Source organism: Trematomus bernacchii, unplaced genomic scaffold, assembly GCF_902827165.1.
Source record: "Trematomus bernacchii unplaced genomic scaffold, fTreBer1.1, whole genome shotgun sequence".
NCBI lineage: Eukaryota > Metazoa > Chordata > Actinopteri > Perciformes > Nototheniidae > Trematomus > Trematomus bernacchii.
The window spans coordinates 451,736-474,236 of record NW_022987715.1 but is presented as its reverse complement, the minus strand read 5'-3'; the positions used below and the strand labels follow the sequence as shown (position 1 = coordinate 474,236).

At 41.5% G+C, this 22,501-nt stretch overlaps 1 protein-coding gene across 1 annotated transcript in view; it reads right to left on the bottom strand.

Moving 5' to 3' along the window:
* The window catches only part of gbf1 (golgi brefeldin A resistant guanine nucleotide exchange factor 1), a 97,120-nt gene that overhangs the window by 15,621 nt on the left and 58,998 nt on the right, over positions 1 to 22,501 (bottom strand). Inside the window, 22 exon segments of the mRNA XM_034142161.1 lie at positions 2,027 to 2,252; positions 4,101 to 4,254; positions 4,568 to 4,662; positions 4,804 to 4,875; positions 5,620 to 5,743; positions 6,222 to 6,286; positions 6,944 to 7,120; positions 7,772 to 7,865; positions 8,818 to 9,054; positions 9,176 to 9,258; positions 11,522 to 11,647; positions 12,753 to 12,876; positions 13,033 to 13,235; positions 13,343 to 13,431; positions 13,521 to 13,658; positions 14,954 to 15,143; positions 17,336 to 17,530; positions 17,658 to 17,756; positions 18,235 to 18,446; positions 18,570 to 18,738; positions 18,900 to 19,084; positions 19,591 to 19,738. Of these exon segments, the coding sequence (XP_033998052.1) occupies positions 2,027 to 2,252; positions 4,101 to 4,254; positions 4,568 to 4,662; positions 4,804 to 4,875; positions 5,620 to 5,743; positions 6,222 to 6,286; positions 6,944 to 7,120; positions 7,772 to 7,865; positions 8,818 to 9,054; positions 9,176 to 9,258; positions 11,522 to 11,647; positions 12,753 to 12,876; positions 13,033 to 13,235; positions 13,343 to 13,431; positions 13,521 to 13,658; positions 14,954 to 15,143; positions 17,336 to 17,530; positions 17,658 to 17,756; positions 18,235 to 18,446; positions 18,570 to 18,738; positions 18,900 to 19,084; positions 19,591 to 19,738 (3,205 nt within the window).

Genomic DNA, 22,501 nt, shown 5'->3' with positions numbered 1-22,501 from the left:
TTTTGGGCCGTTTCGAGCATTTGAACTGAAGTTGTGAGAAAACCGTGTTTCATAGTGAGCATTGTGTTGCCAAGGCAACGGCATTTGAAGAAATCTTAAAACTGTCAAATAGATGTCTTCACGGCTGGACTGTTAGCACACATGTGAAGTTTAAGCACTTTTTGACCATTTTCATAGGAGTTATAGCACAGGGTATATGCAGGAATCCTGAAGTCAAATGTAATGCCATGTAATGCCTTTTAAGACCTTTTTTAAGACCCTTTCCATACATTTTAAGACCTCATCGCCACTTTGAGTTTTAACCGGTTACATTGGCGACACACTTTACCTCACATTTACTATATACAGTATTGATTGTCCTTCCTCCTTATCTTCCAACCATTTGGACGCAAACTTGCATTTCCCCATAACGATGTTGTTTAACAACCGGCGTAAACGGACCTTCGCACGCTATCAAGCAGTGAGCGTGCGATGTCCTGTTCAGATGACGTCCAATCCAACGGGATGCCATAAACAAACTACACAGAATCACACTACACACCTACGCAATGATTACATTCAGGCAGACTGTAGAATACAACCTCTTTGGACAATTGATATACTTATTGAAAACAAGCTACAAAATGTAATACCTTGGAAAATGCCCTTTAATACTTTTTAATAGCCTTAATTTTTGCTAAATTGATTTATCAACTTTTAATACTTTTTAAGACCCCGCGGACACCCTGTAGCAATATCGTGTTTTACGGCGAGGGATACATTGCCATGGCAACAGCTTTTGAGGAAAACTCACTAATGGCACATAGACATGTTGAAGGCTGGACCATTAACCATTATCTGAAGTCTGCTGCTCTGAGCATGTCAGTTGGAGTTATGACATCATCGTGTTCCATGACACAGGTGTTTATATTTGAGCTAACAACGTGTCCAGAGATCAAAGGTTTCCATGGTGATTAGTGAGAGGAGAGCATTTGCATTGTTCTGAATGAGAGATAAACCTCTTACATGCGAACACTTTGTTGAAGAACCGTAACAGATATCGGTGAAATTTCAAAGCGTGAAGCATCTCAAGAACTCTGAGCATCTGAAGTGTGCTTTTTGTGTACTTTCGGGTTAATAATGTGGCCTTTTTGGCAGATTAACTAAAGGTGTGCGGCTGCTGTGGTGGGGAAAGATGAGGCTGAACTTACAATGGGATTTAATGGAGACATGTTGAAAGTCACTTCATGCCCTCAAGAGGCATTTTATTTAATTATTTTGCTTAATTTCTTTTCATTTTTCAAGCTACGAGATGTTTTCCGACGTTTCTCATGAAAAATTATGTCTCAGGAATGTAGGGTTTGGGAATTATGGCAGGTTTAAAAAAATATATGAAGGCGAATTTCAAGCTGTCCTCCACTCTAGCTGTGACATCACGCACTCTAGCCTTAACGAGCTGCGCAATACACACTAATTTTAAAATCTGAAGAAGGCCTCTTTAACAAGGTCTGAACAATGTTTAATATCTCTAAAAGTATGAATCCGATTTAAAAGTTGTTTAATATGAATAATGTCAGAAAGATGTGTAACATTTTAAAGTTGGAATGAGGTTTCTGAGTGAAAGTGTGAAGGAGCAGTTAGCAGTTGAAGTCGCATGAAGATTGTTCAAGTCTGAAGAGTTTCTCCATTGACTTCCATGTTAAAAATGTGATGAATTATGGGATGTATCTCTGGAATTATGAAAGTTATGAATGAGAAAAGTAATAGCCATCGACTCCCGACCGAGCTGAACGTTTTGATGTTTGAACGGAGTTTCTGCGATGTTCAATGTGGGAGAAGAAGAGGTACAAAATAACCCGGTGGAATAATAAAGAATTTCGTGCGTCGAAGAACAAGTAGTTGGAATGCTGTATCAGCATTCCAACTAAATGATTGGCTTTAAGTTTAAGAAGTATTGATGGTGCCAAAGAATGCGTAATAAAGGTTGTGTTCATCAGTGTAACACGTTTTATTAGATGTTTTTGTTGAGATGTGGAGAGACATATACCTGCGTCGTGGTCGCTGTGGGTGGAGGAGAGCTGGAAGGAGGCGGGAGGTTTGACTCCAGCTCCGATGCACTCCAGCAGGGAGAAGAGTGTGAACCAGTCGTTGGTGCAGTGGATGTTGGCTGCGTTAGTCTTCAGTAGCTCATGGAGGCCATAGGCCACCTCCCTGCTGACCCGGGACAGGACGTGAGGCTTCATCATCAGCAGGAGGCGCAGCGAGTGTAGGACCTGCGGGGGCACATGGAGAGACCATCAGGGGGTAATATATGCAATATAATTACTTTAGGTCAAATACAGGATTTTCAATGATTTTTAATAAAGTACTACTTTGCGGATCACTTCAACAGTAAAGTTCTCTTCCTAGCTGCTTATATTTGATCTGAAGTAGTGGATCATCATGGCTGAAAAACAGCTGCTGCAACAACAATCCCTCACCACTCTGATACAGAGCCTCAATTTGAAATGTTACTGATATTTTATGATTCCAACATCACTTTGTCAGAAAAAAGGTCACATACTGTACAAACATTTTTAGTCAAATGTCCTCCTCTACATGTTTTCTTTATTATTCAGTTCATTTTAAACAGCCACAAACATTGGAAATATTCTCCTAAGTCAACATTTACTTTATGAAATCTATCCAAAAAACGATTTAAACAGGTAAGATGTTTAGAGGATAGTATGGAGTATTTTAAATTAACTTCAAGTCATTGAAATATATTAAATGCTGTACTCAGAGTTCAAACTGTGTATTTGTACATATACACAGACCAACACACATACAAGACATGCAATGCTGATTGCTCAGTATTAAATCAGGGGGTTTAAATGTAGGTCACCCTCCTAGTAAGAGGTCAGGTCAGCATTAAATTACCTTCTTATCAGTACACATGTCACAGAGTCTTTGTTTGGACACAATGCAGGACTGCTGATGATATTAGTGTTCAGACAGTGGTCATATTGAAAAGTAGGTTTGACACAAAACATAAACACCTGCAGTCCACCTGTGAACCTTACTGTAGTATACTGTAGGTCATCAGCGCTGACATGATAACATGACTCATCCCTATTGTCAGTGACCACCTGTCTTTAATGACTGGATGTCAGATTAGCTCTGGGACCCTGGTGAAAGAGTTTTCAGATCAAGCAGATCACTGACCCTACATTTTGTGTCCCATTTATATTTGTTGTGCCATGAAAGCATTAAAGAGGAACAGGCTGGTGGATTTATCTTACTGTAAACTAGTTCCGTTAAAACACTAATGTCTTATTTGATTATTTTCTCTTTCAAGGTTCAAGGCTTTAATTAGTCATACGTACATAGCTACAGTGTAGTTATGATGATGAAATAAACGAATAAAATAAATAGTGCAAGTAAATACAAACATACTCCAGTGAGTATTTGAGGCAGATGGGTGCTTTGGTTTGTCTGTGTACATTGGGCTGCATGTGTTCCAGTCTTCCATTCATTAATACTGCTCTATACTCTTTGGCAGCATATTATTCACCAAGCACATCTTTGTAAAACCTCGTTAGAAAGTATGTGTACCCAAGTTGTTTGAAGTTTACCGAATTACATGAATTAAAGATGAAAGAGCAGCAACGTTTGTAATGCAAAAAGCGCAGTGAATGCTCTTTCAGCTTCACAAATATTGAGATCATATTTAAGTGAATATTCTTTTCAATTTGCACTGACAAGAGACAACATTTAAAGACATCACCTTAGACTTTTAGGAACTGTGATGGACAATTTTTCAGATTTTTTTATTTCATACACAGATGAATCAGTAATTAACATATCATAGATTACAGGCCTTTTGGAAAATAAAAAGCATCTATATAAAAGCCAGCTCCAGATGCAGCATGATTTATGTTTAAAGAGAGATTTTAGACAGACGATGTCTTTCAGACCTGCTGGTCAAGGACAGGAAAAGACACATGTCTGTGGAGCAGCATCAGCTGTTTGGATGTGAGCTGACCTTTCAGTGTGCTGACCTGAGATGATTATCTTAGCCTGTAACATCACACCAACCCTGCTGCTGCAGTGTGTGGGTCCATGTGTGTGTGTGTGTGTACCTGAGAGCTAATGTCTTCACGCCGCAGCAGGCGGATAGCGAGGCGGAGGAGTCCCACCACGGCCCTCTCCACCAGGAAGCAGCTCTCGTTGGGGTGAACACAGAGATGGCAGAGATGGTCCCGCACTGTCTGCCACACACATGACACACGGTCTCTACACAACACACACACACACACACACACACACACACACACACACACACACACACACACACACACACACACACACACACACACACACACACACACACACACACACACACACACACACACACACACACACCACACACACACACACACACACACACACACACACACACACCACACACACACACACACACACACACACACACACACACACACACACACACACACACACACACACACACACACACACACACACACACAAATAAGACAACACACGTAACTGAGCTGTAAAGGTGTGGCTGACAGAGTGTCCTTCCTACCGGTTCTCCAGGATGATTCGCAGCAGCATCTCCAAGCAGAAGGCAGCATCCTCTTCATCATAGGTCTCTTCATCTGGGGTGACTGATATCAGAGCCTGAAGAGAGGAATGTGGTTTGTCTTTATGAATAAACATTCCTAAGCACCTTGAGTAAATACTTCTACCCCATCAGTTATTATCAATTACAGAGCAAGACATTGATGTAATACATATAGGTTGAACATAAATATGAATAACCTTCATTAGCTCCTGTAGAGACTCCAGCTGTAGAAATTTACTCTCTGTGATCAGCTTCTCTGGGTCACATTGCTAGAAAGACAAAAAAAGAGAAATGTGATGTCATATTAATACGGCGAAAGCTACATGAATGAGTGATGTCATGGAACAAATAATGCAGTCATTAAAACAAAGAATATTTAAGGCATTAGCCAGAAGCTTTAAAACTATTCATAGACAGACTGATGACCACGAGATAAAGAGAGAAGAAAAGGAACTGAAGATGCATTTATCTCACAGTGATCATGCAGCAAGAAACATTGACGTATCAGCACAAAAACATAATAATAACTATCTATGGCATTAAAATACATCATTTATTTGTATTTCTTTGCCTTGGTATAACACATTAGGGTAGTCCTTAAAATTGAAAGTCGGAAAGTCTAAGCTCCAACCCCCAGAATTCATTCTATTAGTCAAGAAAACTCTCCTGTTGAATTCAGCCTCAGTTGCAGCACCGTGGCTGCTGGTGTGGCAGCTCGATGACATGTTGTCAGATTGAGGAAAGAATTCACCAGGAGCGTTTTCTTGACTAATAGAATGAATTCTGGGGGTTGGAGCTTAGACTTTTCGACTTTCAATTTTAAGGACCACCCTACGTGAGGCTAAACTTCAAGGTTGATGAGGGAGGGGTACATGTTGTTGGAATTTGAATAAAATTTACCAGGAGAGTTTTCTTGACTACCATAACAAATTCCGGAGGTTGGAGCTTAAACATTTGAAAATGTACATGGCACTAAGGACCACCCTAATAACACATGTTGTACTGCACAGCACCTTGATGCAGAGCAGGGCGGCCTGCTTGGCCTCCTGGTTCTCCGTGGACGGCCCTCTCAGTCCTGACTGCTCGGCTCCACTCAGAGTCAACCAGTTGACAAAACTCAGCACCGCCGACTCACCACTGACAAACAGATCACACTTTTAGGTTTACACTTTTGCCGCTAGTCCAGATTGTATTATGGAATACATTGTTCCTTATTATAAAAAGCTGGTCTCTGTTTCTAGGAATCAAAGAGTACTAAATGAAAACATTTCAAAGGCTGGAGTGATAAAGAAACGCATAACTTTAGTTACAGCTCTGGAAAAAATGAATAGACCACTGCAGCATTATCAGTTTCTCTGGTTTCACTATTTATAGGTATGTGTTTGAGTACAATAAAAAAGATTGTATTTTATTCTATAAACTACTGACAACATTTCTCTGTGTTGGAATTCAACAAACACTCGAATGGAATGGCTGCCATACATGTAAAGATTGAGATTTAAGAACAATTTGTTCTTAATGTCTTCATTTTTCAAGAGCAGTATACCTTGAAAAATATCATACTGTGATAGCATGAAAACATATTCTTATGAACTTCGGTGAGATATGTGCATACCGATTTGAAGGCGTTTCTTCTCTTTGAAGAGAGATTTTCCCATTGGGCTCCACAAAATCCTCCACCTGAGGCAAGAAGCACAGTGTTGAGCAGTGACCAGTAGATGGCAGCAGAACATTTAGGACAGGGGCATCCAAACTCTTTTCACTGAGGGCCACATACAGAAGAACATACAAGGGCGGGGGCCCCTCACTAGAGGTGAGGTAAATTGCCTCATAAGTGAAGTTATAAGTTAGCTAAATCAAAATGATCTAACTAAATTATTCTTGATACTTGAATATGCTATAAGAAAACAAACAGCCTATCACAGCTCTCCAGAGGGTTTCATTTATTTTGTTACAAAAAGGTTTGGCAGCTCATCCCTTAAACCAGAAGCCTCACATTGCTTATAATAAGTGGAAATATGAAGATTATATTTAATTGACAATCAATTGACTGTATTTGAAAAGTGGGCTTACTAAAACATGAATACTACTATGTAATATATGTTCACAATATAAGACAAGCACAAGTTTCAAGTGTGTGACATATTCCATTATATTTTAAGAATTAGCTGAGGGCCATTTCAAAATGGACAACGGGCCACAGTTTCCCCCTGGGCCGTAGTTTGGACCCCCCTGATGTAGGGTGTTTCTTCACACCCCAGCACACTGTACTGTGTGTGCAGTGTTACCACACAGCAGCTCAGTCACTGACAGAGGGAAACAGTGTTTAGTCCTGACCTCCACCATGGCTTTGGGCAGCAGCTCGGCTCTGAACAGCTGGAGCATGGAGTCCATGATGTTCTTCCAGCCCTCCCTCAGGATGTTGCCGTGCCGATGGGCGAGGTCAAACACCGTCTTGGCTGCCGTCTGGGCCTTGTTGTTACTGCCGAACACTGTGGGGAGGTTCTCCACAGACTGCACAGGGAGAGGACACAGCCCTCAGTCAACAGACATGCTCATACAGACACTGCATCTGCTCATCCTGCCCAAATGATACCTTGCTTCCATGTAGGACATCCAACAGTTTCTTGTTTGTGCATTGCTATTATATAGATATTCCTACATTAAGATGTGGATGTATGGATATGTGTTGTTTTCTTTTTCTTTTGATGTTGTTGTGTCGTAGTTTCCAGAGGATATGTGACAATGTTTTGCTCCACTCAGCTAGGGATTGGCTTTAGGAATAAAGCATTTATCAAATGTTATTTAAACATGCTTTTTATATATAAAATACTTCTATAATAGTCTATTTTTGAGCTGACATTAAATATGTGCAGCACTGATAAATAACAAAAAAAATGAGTTATCAAGTTATCGATATCAGATTTTCAGAGATAGGAGCAAAGCAATTCATGATCAGAAACTCTGGCAGCGAACAATTCTTACCAATGTCTTTATGTAGTTCAGGACAGGTTCTTAATTTGTACTTTATGTGAACAATAGACTTTTGACTGCACTTTGTTGACATGTGAATAATGTCAGCTTTAAGTGTTGTGTTGTGTCCACACCCTGCAGTGCTGAAACAGTGGAGCACGTTAGCAGCACAGGATTCTGGGAGAGGCTCACCTCACTGCTCAGGGTGGTGAACTTGCAGAGGGAGATGATCAAATTGTCGAAAACATCACTGAAGCCATAGTGAGCCGCTATCATTGCACATTTCCTGCAAGGACAGAAACACATATGATTACAGCATAAAACCCACCTAAAAACCATCCAGAACACATGGCAATCTGAGGGTGACAGCGATTGGTCTACTGTGGTATACGAGTAGATACCTTTCATTCCAGTTCGCACAACATACATCTCAGAGGCTCCCTCCTCAGAGCACCAGTAAGCAGGGAGAGTCTTCCAGTGACTCGCTCCCTCAAGAAAGTGCTCAACTGTTCAAACCAGCCTTTGTGGAAATACACGTATGCATTTTCTAACAACTGCATACGTGTCTTTTTCGTGTCGATTTCTTTAGATACTTGAGTATTAATGTAACACCACTTGTAGGAGCCGGGGATGTCATTGCTCTACCTCCTGATCAACAGCGGCCCAAATATTTAAATCAGGCGCATAATTATGTATGGTAAATATTGATGTTGACAAGATAGTTGTATATTCTTTGAATTGAATTTAAATGAATGTAATAATCATGGTTTATAATAATAATGTTTTGGTATTGTTTTGTATGTATCCACGTTTCATGGACTGTGCAAAGTTTTATTTGTATAACTGTTTACGACCTACTTTCATGCCGTAAAGCAGACTTTAGTGCGCAGGGCCAAGAGTTTAAAAAGCTGTTACGCCAGTGAGACAATGGATATCTGCAAGCGAGGAACGAAAAAGTCCGCTTTCAACCCTTGATAGGGTGATAGTACTTGTGTTTATTTGACTGTATCCAGTTTAAACGCGTCTTGAAGTATGGATTTGGAATCTGTGTTATTGACATGAATAAACCCCAGAGACTTGTGAGTACATTGGGTCTTCATTAAAGGTATTTGGACGCTTTCAAATGCGAGTCAGAGCTTGAATTCCTGTGGACTTAGAACAATGTGCTTTTGATAAACGGCCAGAACACAGTTGTCCCTGTCCCGCCACATAGCTGCTGGCTCTGTAAAGTAGTATACCTGAAGCCAGTGATGGCCTTCTGGATGATGTTCTCGTCCAGGCTCTTGTCGAAGACGTAGGAGAGGGCAGCGATGGTAGGACCCCAGGTCATGGTAAACAAGTCATGGTCGTAGCTGCCAGCAGGCAGGTGGAGGAAAATACCCTCAGGTGTGGCGCCTCGGTGTAGCAACACACTCCATACATAGTTATCCTTCACTAACCCCGACTGCTCATCAGGCATCACAATCTCCTCATTCCTACGGAGGAAAAACACCTCAGCTGTTATCTCCAATGCAGAATGATAAAGGCTCTTACAAAAATGCCTATGTTTTATATATATATATATATAAAAACATTTATAGGTGTGTGTCAGCTTACTTGATAGCATTGTAGATATCCTCCAACATGTCCTGGTCAAAGTCTTTGTTTCCATTAACTCCCTTCAGATTTTTCCTAAATTGCTGTAAAAGAGAATATGAGTTCAGAATACGAGTTGGAATATTCATCCTTTATTCAGAAGCTTTATTCAAATAACTTCCATTCTTCTGGGGGCAAATACACTGTCATCTCTCCACCATCATTGTGTCAGTCAATGCATCTCAACACAGGAGCTTAGCTCAGACAGCCTCTGGCATTCAGGGCTTCGTTAACGGAGCATCCAGCAACCAACAATTAAAAGGGCTTTATGTGGAAACGCACTGGCCATGTGTTACTTAATATGCTTTAGTTGCAGTGTTAGGAAAACAGGGATTAAAGCCCAGAGCCTCCTGTAAATAAACACCAGCACCCTGCGATGACTGACGGCCTCAAGGCTGGGGGTTCTGCCCCCATCAGACGGTCTGTCCTCCTGGCTGCTAAGAAGAGGAGGATCTGAACTGCAGCTTCTCTGCAGGGACATGCAGGAAAATAAACATCGGCAGAGAGGCCACCGAGGATCACTCTGTTATCTACTTCCATCTGCAAGACTCATGTGAGGGACTGGCACACAGTCAGTCACTATCAGAGAGACGTTTCCAGAGCAGCCAATGTTAACCAAACCCATAACACACAGGCTGCAAAACAAAGCAGCATTCTGTATTTATTAGACACTATGAAGATCATCACACTGACCTTACCTGTACCTCACTTAACACACGTCATCTCACTGTCAGATCCTTGGAAATAGGATCTGATTTACACAGTGAGGCTAAGTATAGTTTTCCCATTCAAAAATAACCCCACTGCCAACACATGCTGTGGTGAATGCTACACATTGCAAGCTGCTAAGTAACCAAAGTGCCAGGCGCCACTTTTACTGGCCATCTACAAACTATTGTGTGGAAGCCTCTGCCTGGTGTCTGAGCCTGGAGGTCAACCAGCCTTCATCAAACCACACAGACCTTTGAGAATGTGTCGGGATCATGAAAAACATACAGCAGCTGAATGATGAGCTAGGACTGCACACAAGACAGATCATTTCTACAAAGTGTGTGTCTATAATAGAGAGTGACCCAGAGAGAAAGTAAGTACTTGCTATTGTTTGCCAGTGAGAGTGGCCCACCCACAAACTGCTCACAGGCTAGCCCAGAGACTCTGTTTAGTCTTCAGCCGCTGTCAATCACAGACAGAGAAAACAGAGAAAGAGACGACAGAAGAAGGGAGAGGCAGAGACCGCCCCCCCCCGGTCAGGATGAGTCCTCCTCTCAGACGGACCACCTCTGCCTACAGCTGTTGGCTCTATCTTTAGTTTTGCTGTAATAGTACATTCCCCCTCTGTAGGGATGAGTAAAGGAATTCTGATTCCTTAAATACATCTAGAAACTAAAATGTGTTAAACACAAAAGTACATTATTTTTCAGTTTTCTCCCTATTTTACAAAGGCTATATTTCTCATTACTTGGCAGAATAAAGCATGTTGATAGTGACTTTTCATTGGTCCTTCACTACTAACACTTCCCAATCTTTTTGTGACTACATTCTGTTTTGTGTAGGATAAAGGAAATTGGAAATGTTCCACTTTTGTCGGCTAAATGTCGACAGATGGAAATATTAAAGGATGAATTAACCAAGTCTCACACAGAAACATTTTTAACAGCGGAAACTTGAGAAAAGCAGTAAGCCCCTCTGAAGTTGGCCCACAACAATAGAACAAAAATAATGGTGGAGAAAAGAATTTGCTGCAAGAAACGAAACCCCCAGGAAGTTCGCTGAGGCAAAATCCATAGTGGCCAAAAGGCAGTACTACACCTTCTGTGTCAGTCCGTGACATCCCAGGGTCCAAAAATGCTTTTTACCATTGACTTATATTTGGAAAGAGACGTCTGTAAATCAGCGGATACTTCTTTTTAAAACTAAATTAACTATCCAGCACGAACACTTTTATAGCTCTTATTTGAATCATTACGGTCTAAAAGTTGTAAAATGCTCTTAAAGCCGAAACCAGAATTACTTTCTCTCCCCACTCATTCTACTGAGCCGAGACCGAGACTGAGCTACATATGGTACTTCTGCTCCAGGCATGATGGGTAAACAACCAACAAACCTAGGTGTTTATATTTCCATTTACACAACGTGTGTGTGTGTGTGTGTGTGTGTGTGTGTGTGTGTGTGTGTGTGTGTGTGTGTGTGTGTGTGTGTGTGTGTGTGTGTGTGTGTGTGTGTGTGTGTGTGTGTGTGTGTGTGTGTGTGTGTGTGTGCGCGTGCGTGCGTGCGTGCGTGCGTGCGTGCGTGCGTGGGACCACTCACCTCTATGGTCATGGGGATGTTCTGCTTGCGGACGTTGTGGTTGTGCTGGTCAGTGTTCAGCATGATGACAGCGTAGGCCAAGGCGAAGCCCGCATCGTTGGTCATGAAAGGAGAGCCGTTCACTTTCTACAAACACACACACACACAGAACACACATAAATAGCACATCATGTGAGGCTATGAAAGACTCACCTTGCACTTCCTGCTGATATAACAGTGAACTCAGAGTGGAAAAGTCATTTACACAGTCACTGTCTACAATTACTCAGCAACTCTTTCAAGGCCACTATCTGAGTGTATGTGTGCGGCCTAAGAAAAGGACATTACTACGCATAGTTTCCAGCACACATGGCTCCTTCTGCTATTTTCAGAAGTCAAATGTTCCCCCTGGGGAGTTTGTCCATCACTGTGTGTCTGTGTTAACACTTATGTCATCCTACTACTATAACCCGGAGGGACCATCATGTGACAGTGTTTGATTTATACTTTCACCACCTTTACAACAGCTGGAATTATCTGATGAAGGAAAGGTCCATTTGTAGCTGGTGTGTCATAAAGGCACCAGCCTAAAGTATTTACTGCAATGAATCAGAAAAATGATTGTGTTTGAAGATATGGGAAATGTAGCAGGTGGGACCAAGTCATTGTTTTACAAATCACAAAGTAGAAAGGAGCTGGGAAAAGAACATGATGCTACAGGCAAAATATCATGTATTTACGAAGCCTTAAAAGTCAGACAAAGTTGGAAGCTGGGCTGCTGATGAGTTCTTTTATGTTATATATTGTCAGAAAAAGGACGAGATAGTTGTCCGCACTACACTTGTCATTCTAAGTCAAAAGCTCAAGTGAAGTCACGAGTCTCTGTTGTTCAGGTCACTGAGGAGTTGAAAGTCTTTTTTTGAGCCTTGAGTCCACATTTATGAGTCTGTATGTCAAAATGCATCTAATTCCATTCAACAACAAAAAAATCATCAGTTCAAGCTCAGTCTTAGATTGGCTCCTATTTTATCATCATTCATGTTCTGATTATGCTGCTGTCACTCAAGATTAAAGTGTAGTGGCTTTTTAAAGTCTGACTTTTAGAAGAACAACAGTCAGGTCCACAGATCTGGTATGATGTGCTCCTAACCCAATTCTTTGTTAATCTGAAGGTCAAATTGCTGCTGATACATTGTAAAAAGTACCTATCCAGAAGAAAAACTAATTCTCCAATTGAGCAAAAGTGCCTCACATGCCAGTTGTCGGTAAAGGTTTCGAGGAGTCTCTGGATGACAGGAGCCTCTCCTGGGAGTCTGAAGGCCTCCAGGTAGAGCCGCAGGGCCTCATCGATACGGAGCCCCTGGAAGCCGAATGTGCTGCAAAAAGGATTGACTTTATTAGAACTTCAAATATTTTACCACAAGCATTATTTACTATTGACATCAAACATAGCGATGTTTCATGGGAACTAAAACATCGACACCCTATCAACCCTAGAACAAATGGCAGTCATGCTCTGAATTGTCCCCTACTTTACAAAGCTGTCCAGGAGCTCCATGTGCTTGCGATCGCTGACAAACTCGCCGATCATCTTTTTGTCCAGTCGAGGGTTTTCTCTGAGCCACTGGGCCACCTGGTTGTTGTCTATGGGGTTACTGAGAAGACCTTTCTCCTGGAGGAACTGGATCCCTTTCTTGGGCTTCTGGTTGAACTGCTCTGTGCCTGTGATCAGTAGCTGGGAACAGGACACACAACAGCAGTTTGAAGGTATTGCAGTGGCTTTTATAATTAGTTATGCATATGTCTTGCTTATATAAATCTAGATCAATCAACACCACTGACCTTTTTCTTTGTTCTAATGTCCATCAACTCTTGGGAATCAGGTAAACATGAAGAGAAGCGTTGAGGCTTTTTCGAGGCACTCTTCTCAGCTGGATGAAAAACATTAAAACTTACATAAGCCTCCATCCCAATGCTTATGGAGACTTAAAAGTGAATGTGTATAAGATGAAGTTCTCACCAGGGTCATTGTCCCCTTGGTCCTCTCGGCCCAGTGTCATCTTCTCTGCCATCAGATGTCCACTGGTTGGTGGACACACCGGGGCGTCCTCAGCCTGTGGAAGACTCAGACCGTTGGTACTGCCCTGTCTGTTCAAATCTGAGGACCAAAAGGAGAATGGGTTTTGTCAAAAAGAAAATATATACATACATGTCAGGGCCCAACTGGCATTTTTTAAATGAAGCTATTGATATCTCAGGTTCTTCATTCTATTTTTTATCTTTACACATTACATGATGAAATAAATCAAAGTTTATTTATATAGCCCAATATCATAAAAGACGTTTGTCTCAGTAGGATTTATAGATTAACAAACGCAGAAAATAATAAATGATAGTATGTGAAATACAAATAAAATAGATACAAATAAAATGAGATGAAAACAACAACAAAAAGACAATAAAATAAAATACCATAAAATGTAGGACTCAAGAGGACAAAATAATCTTACACCAGCATTAACTTTATGCTTTTCTTTTGTTAAAGCAAGGTCTTCAGCACACTCTTAAAGGGGACCTATCATGCAAAATGCACGTTTTGATGTCTTTTCTACATAAATATGTGTCCCCGGTGAGTCGGGGAACTCACGCAGCGTCAGAAAATAAAACCCTCTCTCTTTTCCTCCGTACCCAAATCTCTAAAAACGGGGCTACAACGGAGCTGATCCAGATTTGCGTCCGATTTGACGTAATATCGGAAATGTGGGCCGGCTTTACACCCACGGACCTATCAGAAACAATGCCCGACTGTTTTGGACGTAATATGGTCGGTGCATGTTTACATTAGCATTGCTAACACTCAGAGCTAACCTGTACTGCACAGAGCATGTGTGTGAAGAAGCAGGAAATAAAAAGGAACTGACCTTGTGGTATAACCGGCAAGAGAGAAAGCCTTTGAGCGCCATACTGTTTCAGAAATAATCCTTGATAATCCATGATATGGCGTTTCATCACCGCAGTATTTAGTTTAGACAGTAGGCAAAGCTTTATACCCAAATCAGCACTTTTGAAACAGGAAGTGAAATGGAGGGATATGAGGCATGGCTAGAATGGGTGATCTGTTTGGTATTTTGAGCAAAACACTTCATAGATATGTTTTTTATATATTTTTATATATCTGAGACCTATGGTATTGCCTAAAAATAGCATGATAGGTGAACTTTAAAAGTATGGACACTGTCTGCCTTCCTGGGCACAAGAAGAATTTGATTCTGTACTTTAATGGGAACAGTGTATAGCTGCTAAAATTGGTAATTATTTTAGCATTAGACAAAAGTGAAATACTACCAGTAAAAACATCACAGCAAAAAGCTCTAATTTATTAGAGCCTTCTAACAGTATTTAAGATATAATATACGGTTTCATATCCACAAAGTCAGTCAGCCGTGTGTGTACCGGTTGTAGTATCGGTCCCGTTCCTGCTGTTCTCTCCCTCTGCCTGCAGGGTGTCTGTGTGGTCCTGCTGAGCGCTGCTGTTCAGCACCTTGGCCTGGCAGTGGGCTTCAGTGCTGTCGATCACGGTGAGCAGAGCCTCCAGAGACAGCAGGTGGGTGGTGTACAGCTGCCCCGACACCGGGAACGCATTCTGTAGCCAGGGGGGAGATTGGAATCCATTGGACATTAGGGCTGTCATGATATTAGAGTATCAAGGCTGAAATAATTCACAATAACAAAATATTCTGTGGACAAGTTTAGGAAAAAAAAATCAACCTAATTCATCTTTTTGGTTTTTACTGTGTGTTTTGTCTCTTTTGATGTTAATGAATTACAACTTAAAACAACAGAAAGTCTGTAACCAGAACTGTACACAAAGAACAGTAACATTAATGGGTAGTGAGAAGGCCACTACACTAAATGAACTAAAAACACTAGAATGAATCCAACTTCTGCGCGAACAGTCACCTGTTGCATCAGTGTCACTTGTAGTTTATACATTTATAACATCTCCTGATGGCTCACAAACCAAATATAAACAACAACCTCAACTCAGCAGATGTCCCCACAGTGTCGCATGATAGAGGACAAAACAGTTGGAGCTTGTATTTGTTTTCTAGTCCAGAGCAAAATCTAAGTACAATGTGCCTCTAAATATTGAGTTAGGGTGGGGCTTCTTTGTGGCCCTCTGCAGTCTACTCAGTGGTTATTAAAGATGTTTACACAAGGATCTGTCCATAGTATGTTCAAATCAAATCAAGTTTTATTTATATAGCACATTTTTAAACGATTTTTGGTCGAGCCAAAGTGCTGTACATATAATAAAAATACCCTACAGTAAAGAAACTTTACAGCAAATACAACAGCACAGTTTGTACAGAATATCAGTATGAGAAAACGACACCCTCTGTCCTTAGACCCTCACATCGTACAAGGAAAAACCTCCGGAGAAAAACCCACATTTTAAAGGGGAAAATGGGAGAAACCTCAGGGAGAGCAACAGAGGAGGGATCCCTCTCCCAGGATGGACAGACGTGCAAAGTATGTTCAGCTGATATTCCCTGATGCAGCCCAGCAGAGCTAACCCTGTTCTAAGCTTCCATCTCTACTGCTGAAGCAACACGTTGCTTGTTAATTACAGCTTGTTGAGACATAAGCCCTTTCTCATTTCTCTAATTTTCACCTCCTCTGTAGTGACCCAGAAATGGATTTCAGCGCGCCATGTTGAAGGACATCCTATTGCTCAAAATGCACATCGAGGATCAAGCATGGAGGAGGCTCTCTGGAGGAGCTATAACCGAGGATACACTGATGTATCCTCCGCGGATGTATTTCCGGCAACAGTGATGTTTAAAAGAGGCGTGACGCATGGCTGGACTTATCTGCAAAATGTTCCCGTTGTGATTATGTTGTGGTTATTTAAGATTATTAAATGTGCATCCAACTTTCTGCCCTTTACCGTTAGTTTACTCACTAATCACATCTCCCCTGGATATTAGGCTACTTATGTTTTTAATACAACAACTGCTTTAATCGGGTTTCCCCTGCTTACTTAAAAAAAAATTAAAAAACACTTTTGAGCCGTAATTAATTTATATATTTATATATATTATTATTATTCAGCATGTCTACAGGATATTTAATAGTTAAATCTGTTTCCCCCTCCGTCAAATCATAACGGCGCCTGTCCGCATCGGTAGCCTATTATTGTCTCCTTATACCACACTGTGAATGGAAATAAAAGTAAATATATAAGTTGTCATGAACACAGTTATGTCCATCTTACAGAGGAGATCAAATACAGCGGTTTATCAAAACATTGGACAGATGATGCTGCTGTGCTTCCTGTCATCATTAATGGACGTCTCTTTAAAATGACCGCTCAGAGGAGAGGAGTTCTCATTTCTCTAAACGCCTCGTCTTCCACTCCTCTCTCCTTGGTTCCCCTCCTCGACTCCTCCGTTCGCATCTCTTGTGGGCGGGACTAGGACGCGAGGCGAGGAGTCAAGGAGAAGAGTCGAGGAGGTGAAAACTGGGAAATAAGAAAGGGCTATTATTGTGCACCCAACACTGAAACAGGAAGCTGTTCATTGTAAAATGTGCACGCATTTGGATGCTAAGCTTACCGACTGTGCATAACTAATGTTCCTTACGACAGCAGGACGTAAAAAGTGTTCAAGAACTTGTAAAATAACAGCTAATCCAATTTCAATGTTTTTGAAGACTTAATGGACTTAAGTTCGAAAATAATGAAAAACTAAGAATTTGATTAAAGCTTGCCCTATCTTACAAGGACTTTCATGGTCTTATGTGCAACAGTAATAAGCACCATAACGATGTTACCTTGGACAGCAGCTTGGTGAGGTCTTCGAACAGATTGGAGAAGTAGAAGTCACAGTCATAGTTGATGTACAGCTCAGTGACAAAGCTAGGAATCCTCCACAGCTGGACCAGAGCCTCCAGAGCCATCTCCTTCAGCTCGTAGGGCATCTTCATGTTCTCTGAAGTGATGATGTCCATCAGCTTCTTCAAGTACATCTGACAGGACACAGGGTGAGGATTATTAGGTTTAACATTTATTTGGATCAACTAAGTTACTTTTGAAGGTTGACAGAGCGTGAAGATCATTGAGTAAAAGATCAGATAATGCACACCAGTTACATACCTCAAGCTGAAACTTCAGATGTACTCTCATGCTTTCAAAAAGCAAGAAGCAAACTCGTATGGAGGAAGCATACAGATTCATACGGTCCACACTCAGCAGCTACAACACAGACAAAATGATCAGAAAAGATTCATTACAATATTAATATAGCAAATCAGTCCAGCTTTTCCTAAATACAATTTTAATTTTGCAGATCTCTCCATCACTGAATTGCTGTTCCTACTACGATGAAAGACTGAAGGCACAATGACTTATGCAATAGTAGAGCACCACTTTAAGGTTAACAAACACAAGAATATGCACAGCTGATGGGTTTAAACATATACATGCTTTGGTGCCCATCAAAGCAGATCTTACAAGATTCAACCAATCTACGATGGAAGTCCCTTGCTAGCAGGTCCTGTTTTTAAGTCTGTTAATCATTTCTGAATTAGTTAAAAATAGTTCAAATGGTTTATCACAAAAGAACTTTTCCGCAAAGCACCTGTCACTTATGCAGAGAAAATATAATAAAGTATATATTAGAAGATATACAACACATGTAAATACTGTACAACAAGCATTTATTTCTATTTACCTGGAAAAGGTGTCTGCAGAGCTCATCTTTGACCAGTCCCAGTAAAGACTGGTAGTTAGTGAAGTGTGCTGACTCGAGTGCAACAGTCAGCAGCTGCAGGCCCATGTGCATCATGGCGTCAGTGTTGTGGCGGTCGTGGGGGTTGGTCAGGGAGATCAGGAAGCGAAAGAGCTCCCTTAGACATGGCAAGCCATAAGGGATGATGGACGCTCCTGCAGAGAAAACAAGAGTAAATACATCCTTTTCATGCAAGTTAACAGTGGCATGAAACAATACAAAAACACAACTGTAAAAAAGTCGAGAAAGAAATCGGAGAAATCCTGGTATAGTCTTACCGTCTCTTTGAGTGGACTGAGTAAAGCGCACTCCTCGTGGGTTGACATAGTCCATGTCATGTATAGAGGCGCTGTCTGACTGATCCGTAGCGTTGTCTTTGTCCCCCAGAACCTCAGGGATGGACTCCACTGAGGCCGACTGAGCTGGTCCAACTTGACTGCCCTCAGACTAGAGACAATTTAAAACAGAAAATAAATCATTAGTCATCCTTCAAGTGACCAGCTCCAAAAGCAATTCAGGAATTTCACTTTAGCACACTCACTAACAAAAGACACAACTTCAGAAATTCAACATGGAAATGGGGAAAGCGAAACATTTGTTTTATGTACCTGTGCATCTGGAGAGCCAGGCTCAGAGTCAGGAAGCATGGTGGCAGAGGAGCTGCAGGGCTCCAGGTCGGAGAGGTCCTCCCTGGAGGTGGCTTTGGAGCAGGTGTCCAGGCCACTGTCTGTGGTTGTAGGGCTGGAGACTGACGAAGCAGCACTGTCTGAGCACTCGATGAACGGGACGCCGCCTAGAAAGAGATGCAGTCACACACAATGTAACGTTATGCCTTTTCACCGTGTCTCATTTTATTCTATTTTACTTGCATATCATTCATTCTCCTTCATAACTTGCACATTAGTCTTGCCACATTTGCTTGGACTATTTCTATTTTTATCCTATGTATATACATGTTGCATTGTTGCCGGAGCCCATGACTTTGGGATGCAATTTTCATTGCATAACTACACTGTAGCTGTGCATATGACAAAAAAGCCTTTTGAACTTTAATATGACATAATCTATAAAGTACAATCAGAAGTAAAATGTAAGGTCCACCACAGACTTATTATGTGATGCTAGAGAATAGGGCCAATATTACACAATTCATAAAAAAGAGCATGTTCTCCCTGTCTACTTTACCCTACCATGATAGAAAAAAATAAATTGGAGAATATGATTTGAGCTTATTGAGCATCTTGAAGCTAGGGTTGGGTCATTGATTATGGGTGAGTGTATGTTCACAGTTTGTCTGACCTGAGAGGTTGTTGTTGCTGAGGGTGCTGGGCTGGGTGGGGTCCATCTGACCGGAGGGACTTCGGACCATGTGGTGAGGCGGCCTCGGTGAACGCTTTTGCTTCTTCCATTTGGATGACTCACTCATCCCACCGGCGCGCATCTTCAACTAGAGGAAACACAGTGGATCACTTAGAGTTCTACAAACAACAACATTACTGATTAAGGCCTTGATCATCTAGGAAGCTTCATGCCTCCTAAACTGTTCATGTTTTCTTTGAACAATAAGAGGAAGCTGTGAGCATTTCTAGTCACTCCCAGCTTAAAGGGACAGTTAACCCATTACATAGAATTCCTTTGACCTGTGTGGCTATGTATCAACCTAGCATGTTTTGGAGTGAGTTGTTGAGTTTTGCAGATCTTGACCGTAGGATGACTGCTTCCTCTCCAATACAATGGAACTCAAATATTCTTCCTTTGTGGGGCTCACAGTTCAAAAGAATGCATCTGATGTACTCCACGGCAGTGCATCTTTTCAGTAATCATGAATCAATATAATCTACAGTGCAGACCCTGTTTCATGTTGTTTTACTGATGATACACAGCACAGTGGAAAGAGGGAAATGTACTTATGGACAAGAGGCTAGCCAACGTACGAGCTCAGCCGAGGAGGACACCACTTACATCTCGCACTGTAACCGTCACTGAGTGCACATGCTTTGTTCTGCAGAGTGTTTTGGGATGAATCAAATAGTTCCTGAATGTATCTGCTCACAACAAGGTCTGTAGATTATCTTGAGCACCTTGGTCATGAATTTGGGCGAGAGGCCTTTCTGTTCATTAAATGTATTTTCTTTTGACCTTTGATCACTTTAAGGGACATACTATGTCATTCCATTATATTGAACGTAAGACAAACATTTCCCGATTAAAAATCACCTGTCAACTAAACCAAAACAATATAGATTGATAAACAGCACTATAAATAGGAAGAGAAATATGAATTTGGATTTTGGGTTAAACTATCCCTTTCATAGGGTACAATACAACTAAATGTTATGTATTAAAGCATTTTGAAGCCACTATTTGAAGCTGTGCTTGAACATGAAGGGAATGAATGGTACTCCTATTATAATGTATGTGAACATGTGTTTCCAGGTGTTAGGGAGTACTAATGTAAATGTGAAAGAAGTAGCATCATATAAATGTATTCTTTACATCATTTCAGTGCAAAACTCTTTGGCTTAACTACAGTTCATTATAGTCATGCAAGTAAAGGTCATTTAAACATCTGAAGCAAAGACAGATCTGCAATAATCATCATATGTAACAACACTTGGGCAAAAGTGTAGATGCACATACAAACAACAACATGAAGAGAAACTGCTTCTCCTTTAGAGTTTCAGACTCTTTTAAATCTGTAGTGTGACATTATCTTAACTTTCTTTAGACAAAAAGACAACTGAGACATGCTTTATCCTGCAACAGCTGAGAGTAAATGCGTAGCATGATATGCAGCAACTCAGACATATGGTGGTGGAATTAAAAACAAAATGCTCCTATAATATACATTTAATGTGAGCAATCACAAGCACAGACATGTCATAATGAGGTAGGTTTAACTTGCTAACAAATGTCCAGAATCATTTCTTAAAATCAGCACATGTGATGTTTCTCCTCCCAGTTTAGAGAAGGTCAAACTTATTGAGGTCTTCAAATGAGAGTTACAGGGAGAGATCTCCCACCTTAACACTGAAAGCCATCTTCCTTACCTGCACTCGTTTGTTTTTCCACATGATATTGTAAGCCTCAGAAGAGAAGGGGAGGGGCATGTGCCCGTGATTAGTGGTGGGTAACATGTCAGCATTGGGACCAACACAAAACACACTGGAACATACATGTTTGTGCATGGTGGCAGGGCAGGGGGGGTCCAAACAGAGTGCAGGTGGGGGGGGCACAGACACAGCCACTACAGGCTCCAACCACAAGAGAAAGTGCAGCCAGCCAATGAGCAGGCAGTATGAGCGGGCGGCAGACACCATGCAGAAAGCAAAACTGCTGCAACTACTGCTACTTCATTACTGAGGTCCCACATCAACACTACATGTACAACAGCATTACCACAGCCATTCAAACAGAACAGGGAAACTCGAGGTATGGTGTATTTGTACAGTGTGTAGCTTGTAAGGTGTAATATCCAATCCCAGCCCAGCTTTGGACTAAACCAACTAGTTAGCCCTCATCCATGAAGTCTTCTCTCGGTTTCCAGTGTGCAATGGACTCATTAGCCGCGTTCACACCGGAGTACTTTTCACTGTACTTTTCGCGTTTAGTTCCGTTAGTACCCCTTATGTCGCGTTCACACCAAAAAGAATACTTAGTGCCGGGAGCTTTTACCCCCATTTTTAGTGCCTGCTGAGAGATGGTACTTTCCTGGGGGAAAAAAGTGCCCCAGTTCTGATTGGCTGGGCGAATTGCAAACCACGCCCCGTAAAACTCTGAAATGTTTTTTAGAGCCGCCATTTTATTATCCTCGCATTAGCATTATTAGCATTAGCATTCGCCCAGCGCACAAACGCAGAGAGACTAACTTATGGCAACACAAAAGAAAACATGAGAGCGGTGGAGCTGGGAGTCCCAGCAGCTTCTACTGAAGCCAGTCCCCAACTCCGGGGACTTCCGGCCGGGGACAGTAAAGCCAAAACAGAAGAAGACAAAGTGACGTCAGCGGCTCATTTGCGTAATCTTCCCTCAGGGAATTTATTCCGGTGTGAACGCGATCTGTACTAAGTGCCCTGGGGTAATAAGTGCTGGGGCACTAAGTGCCGGCACTAAGTACAGCAAAGTACTTGGTGTGAACGCGGCTATTGTTGACCTCGCGTTACTACTACAGCCGTGCCCAAAAGTTTGGATATACATTTTCACAAAGTCT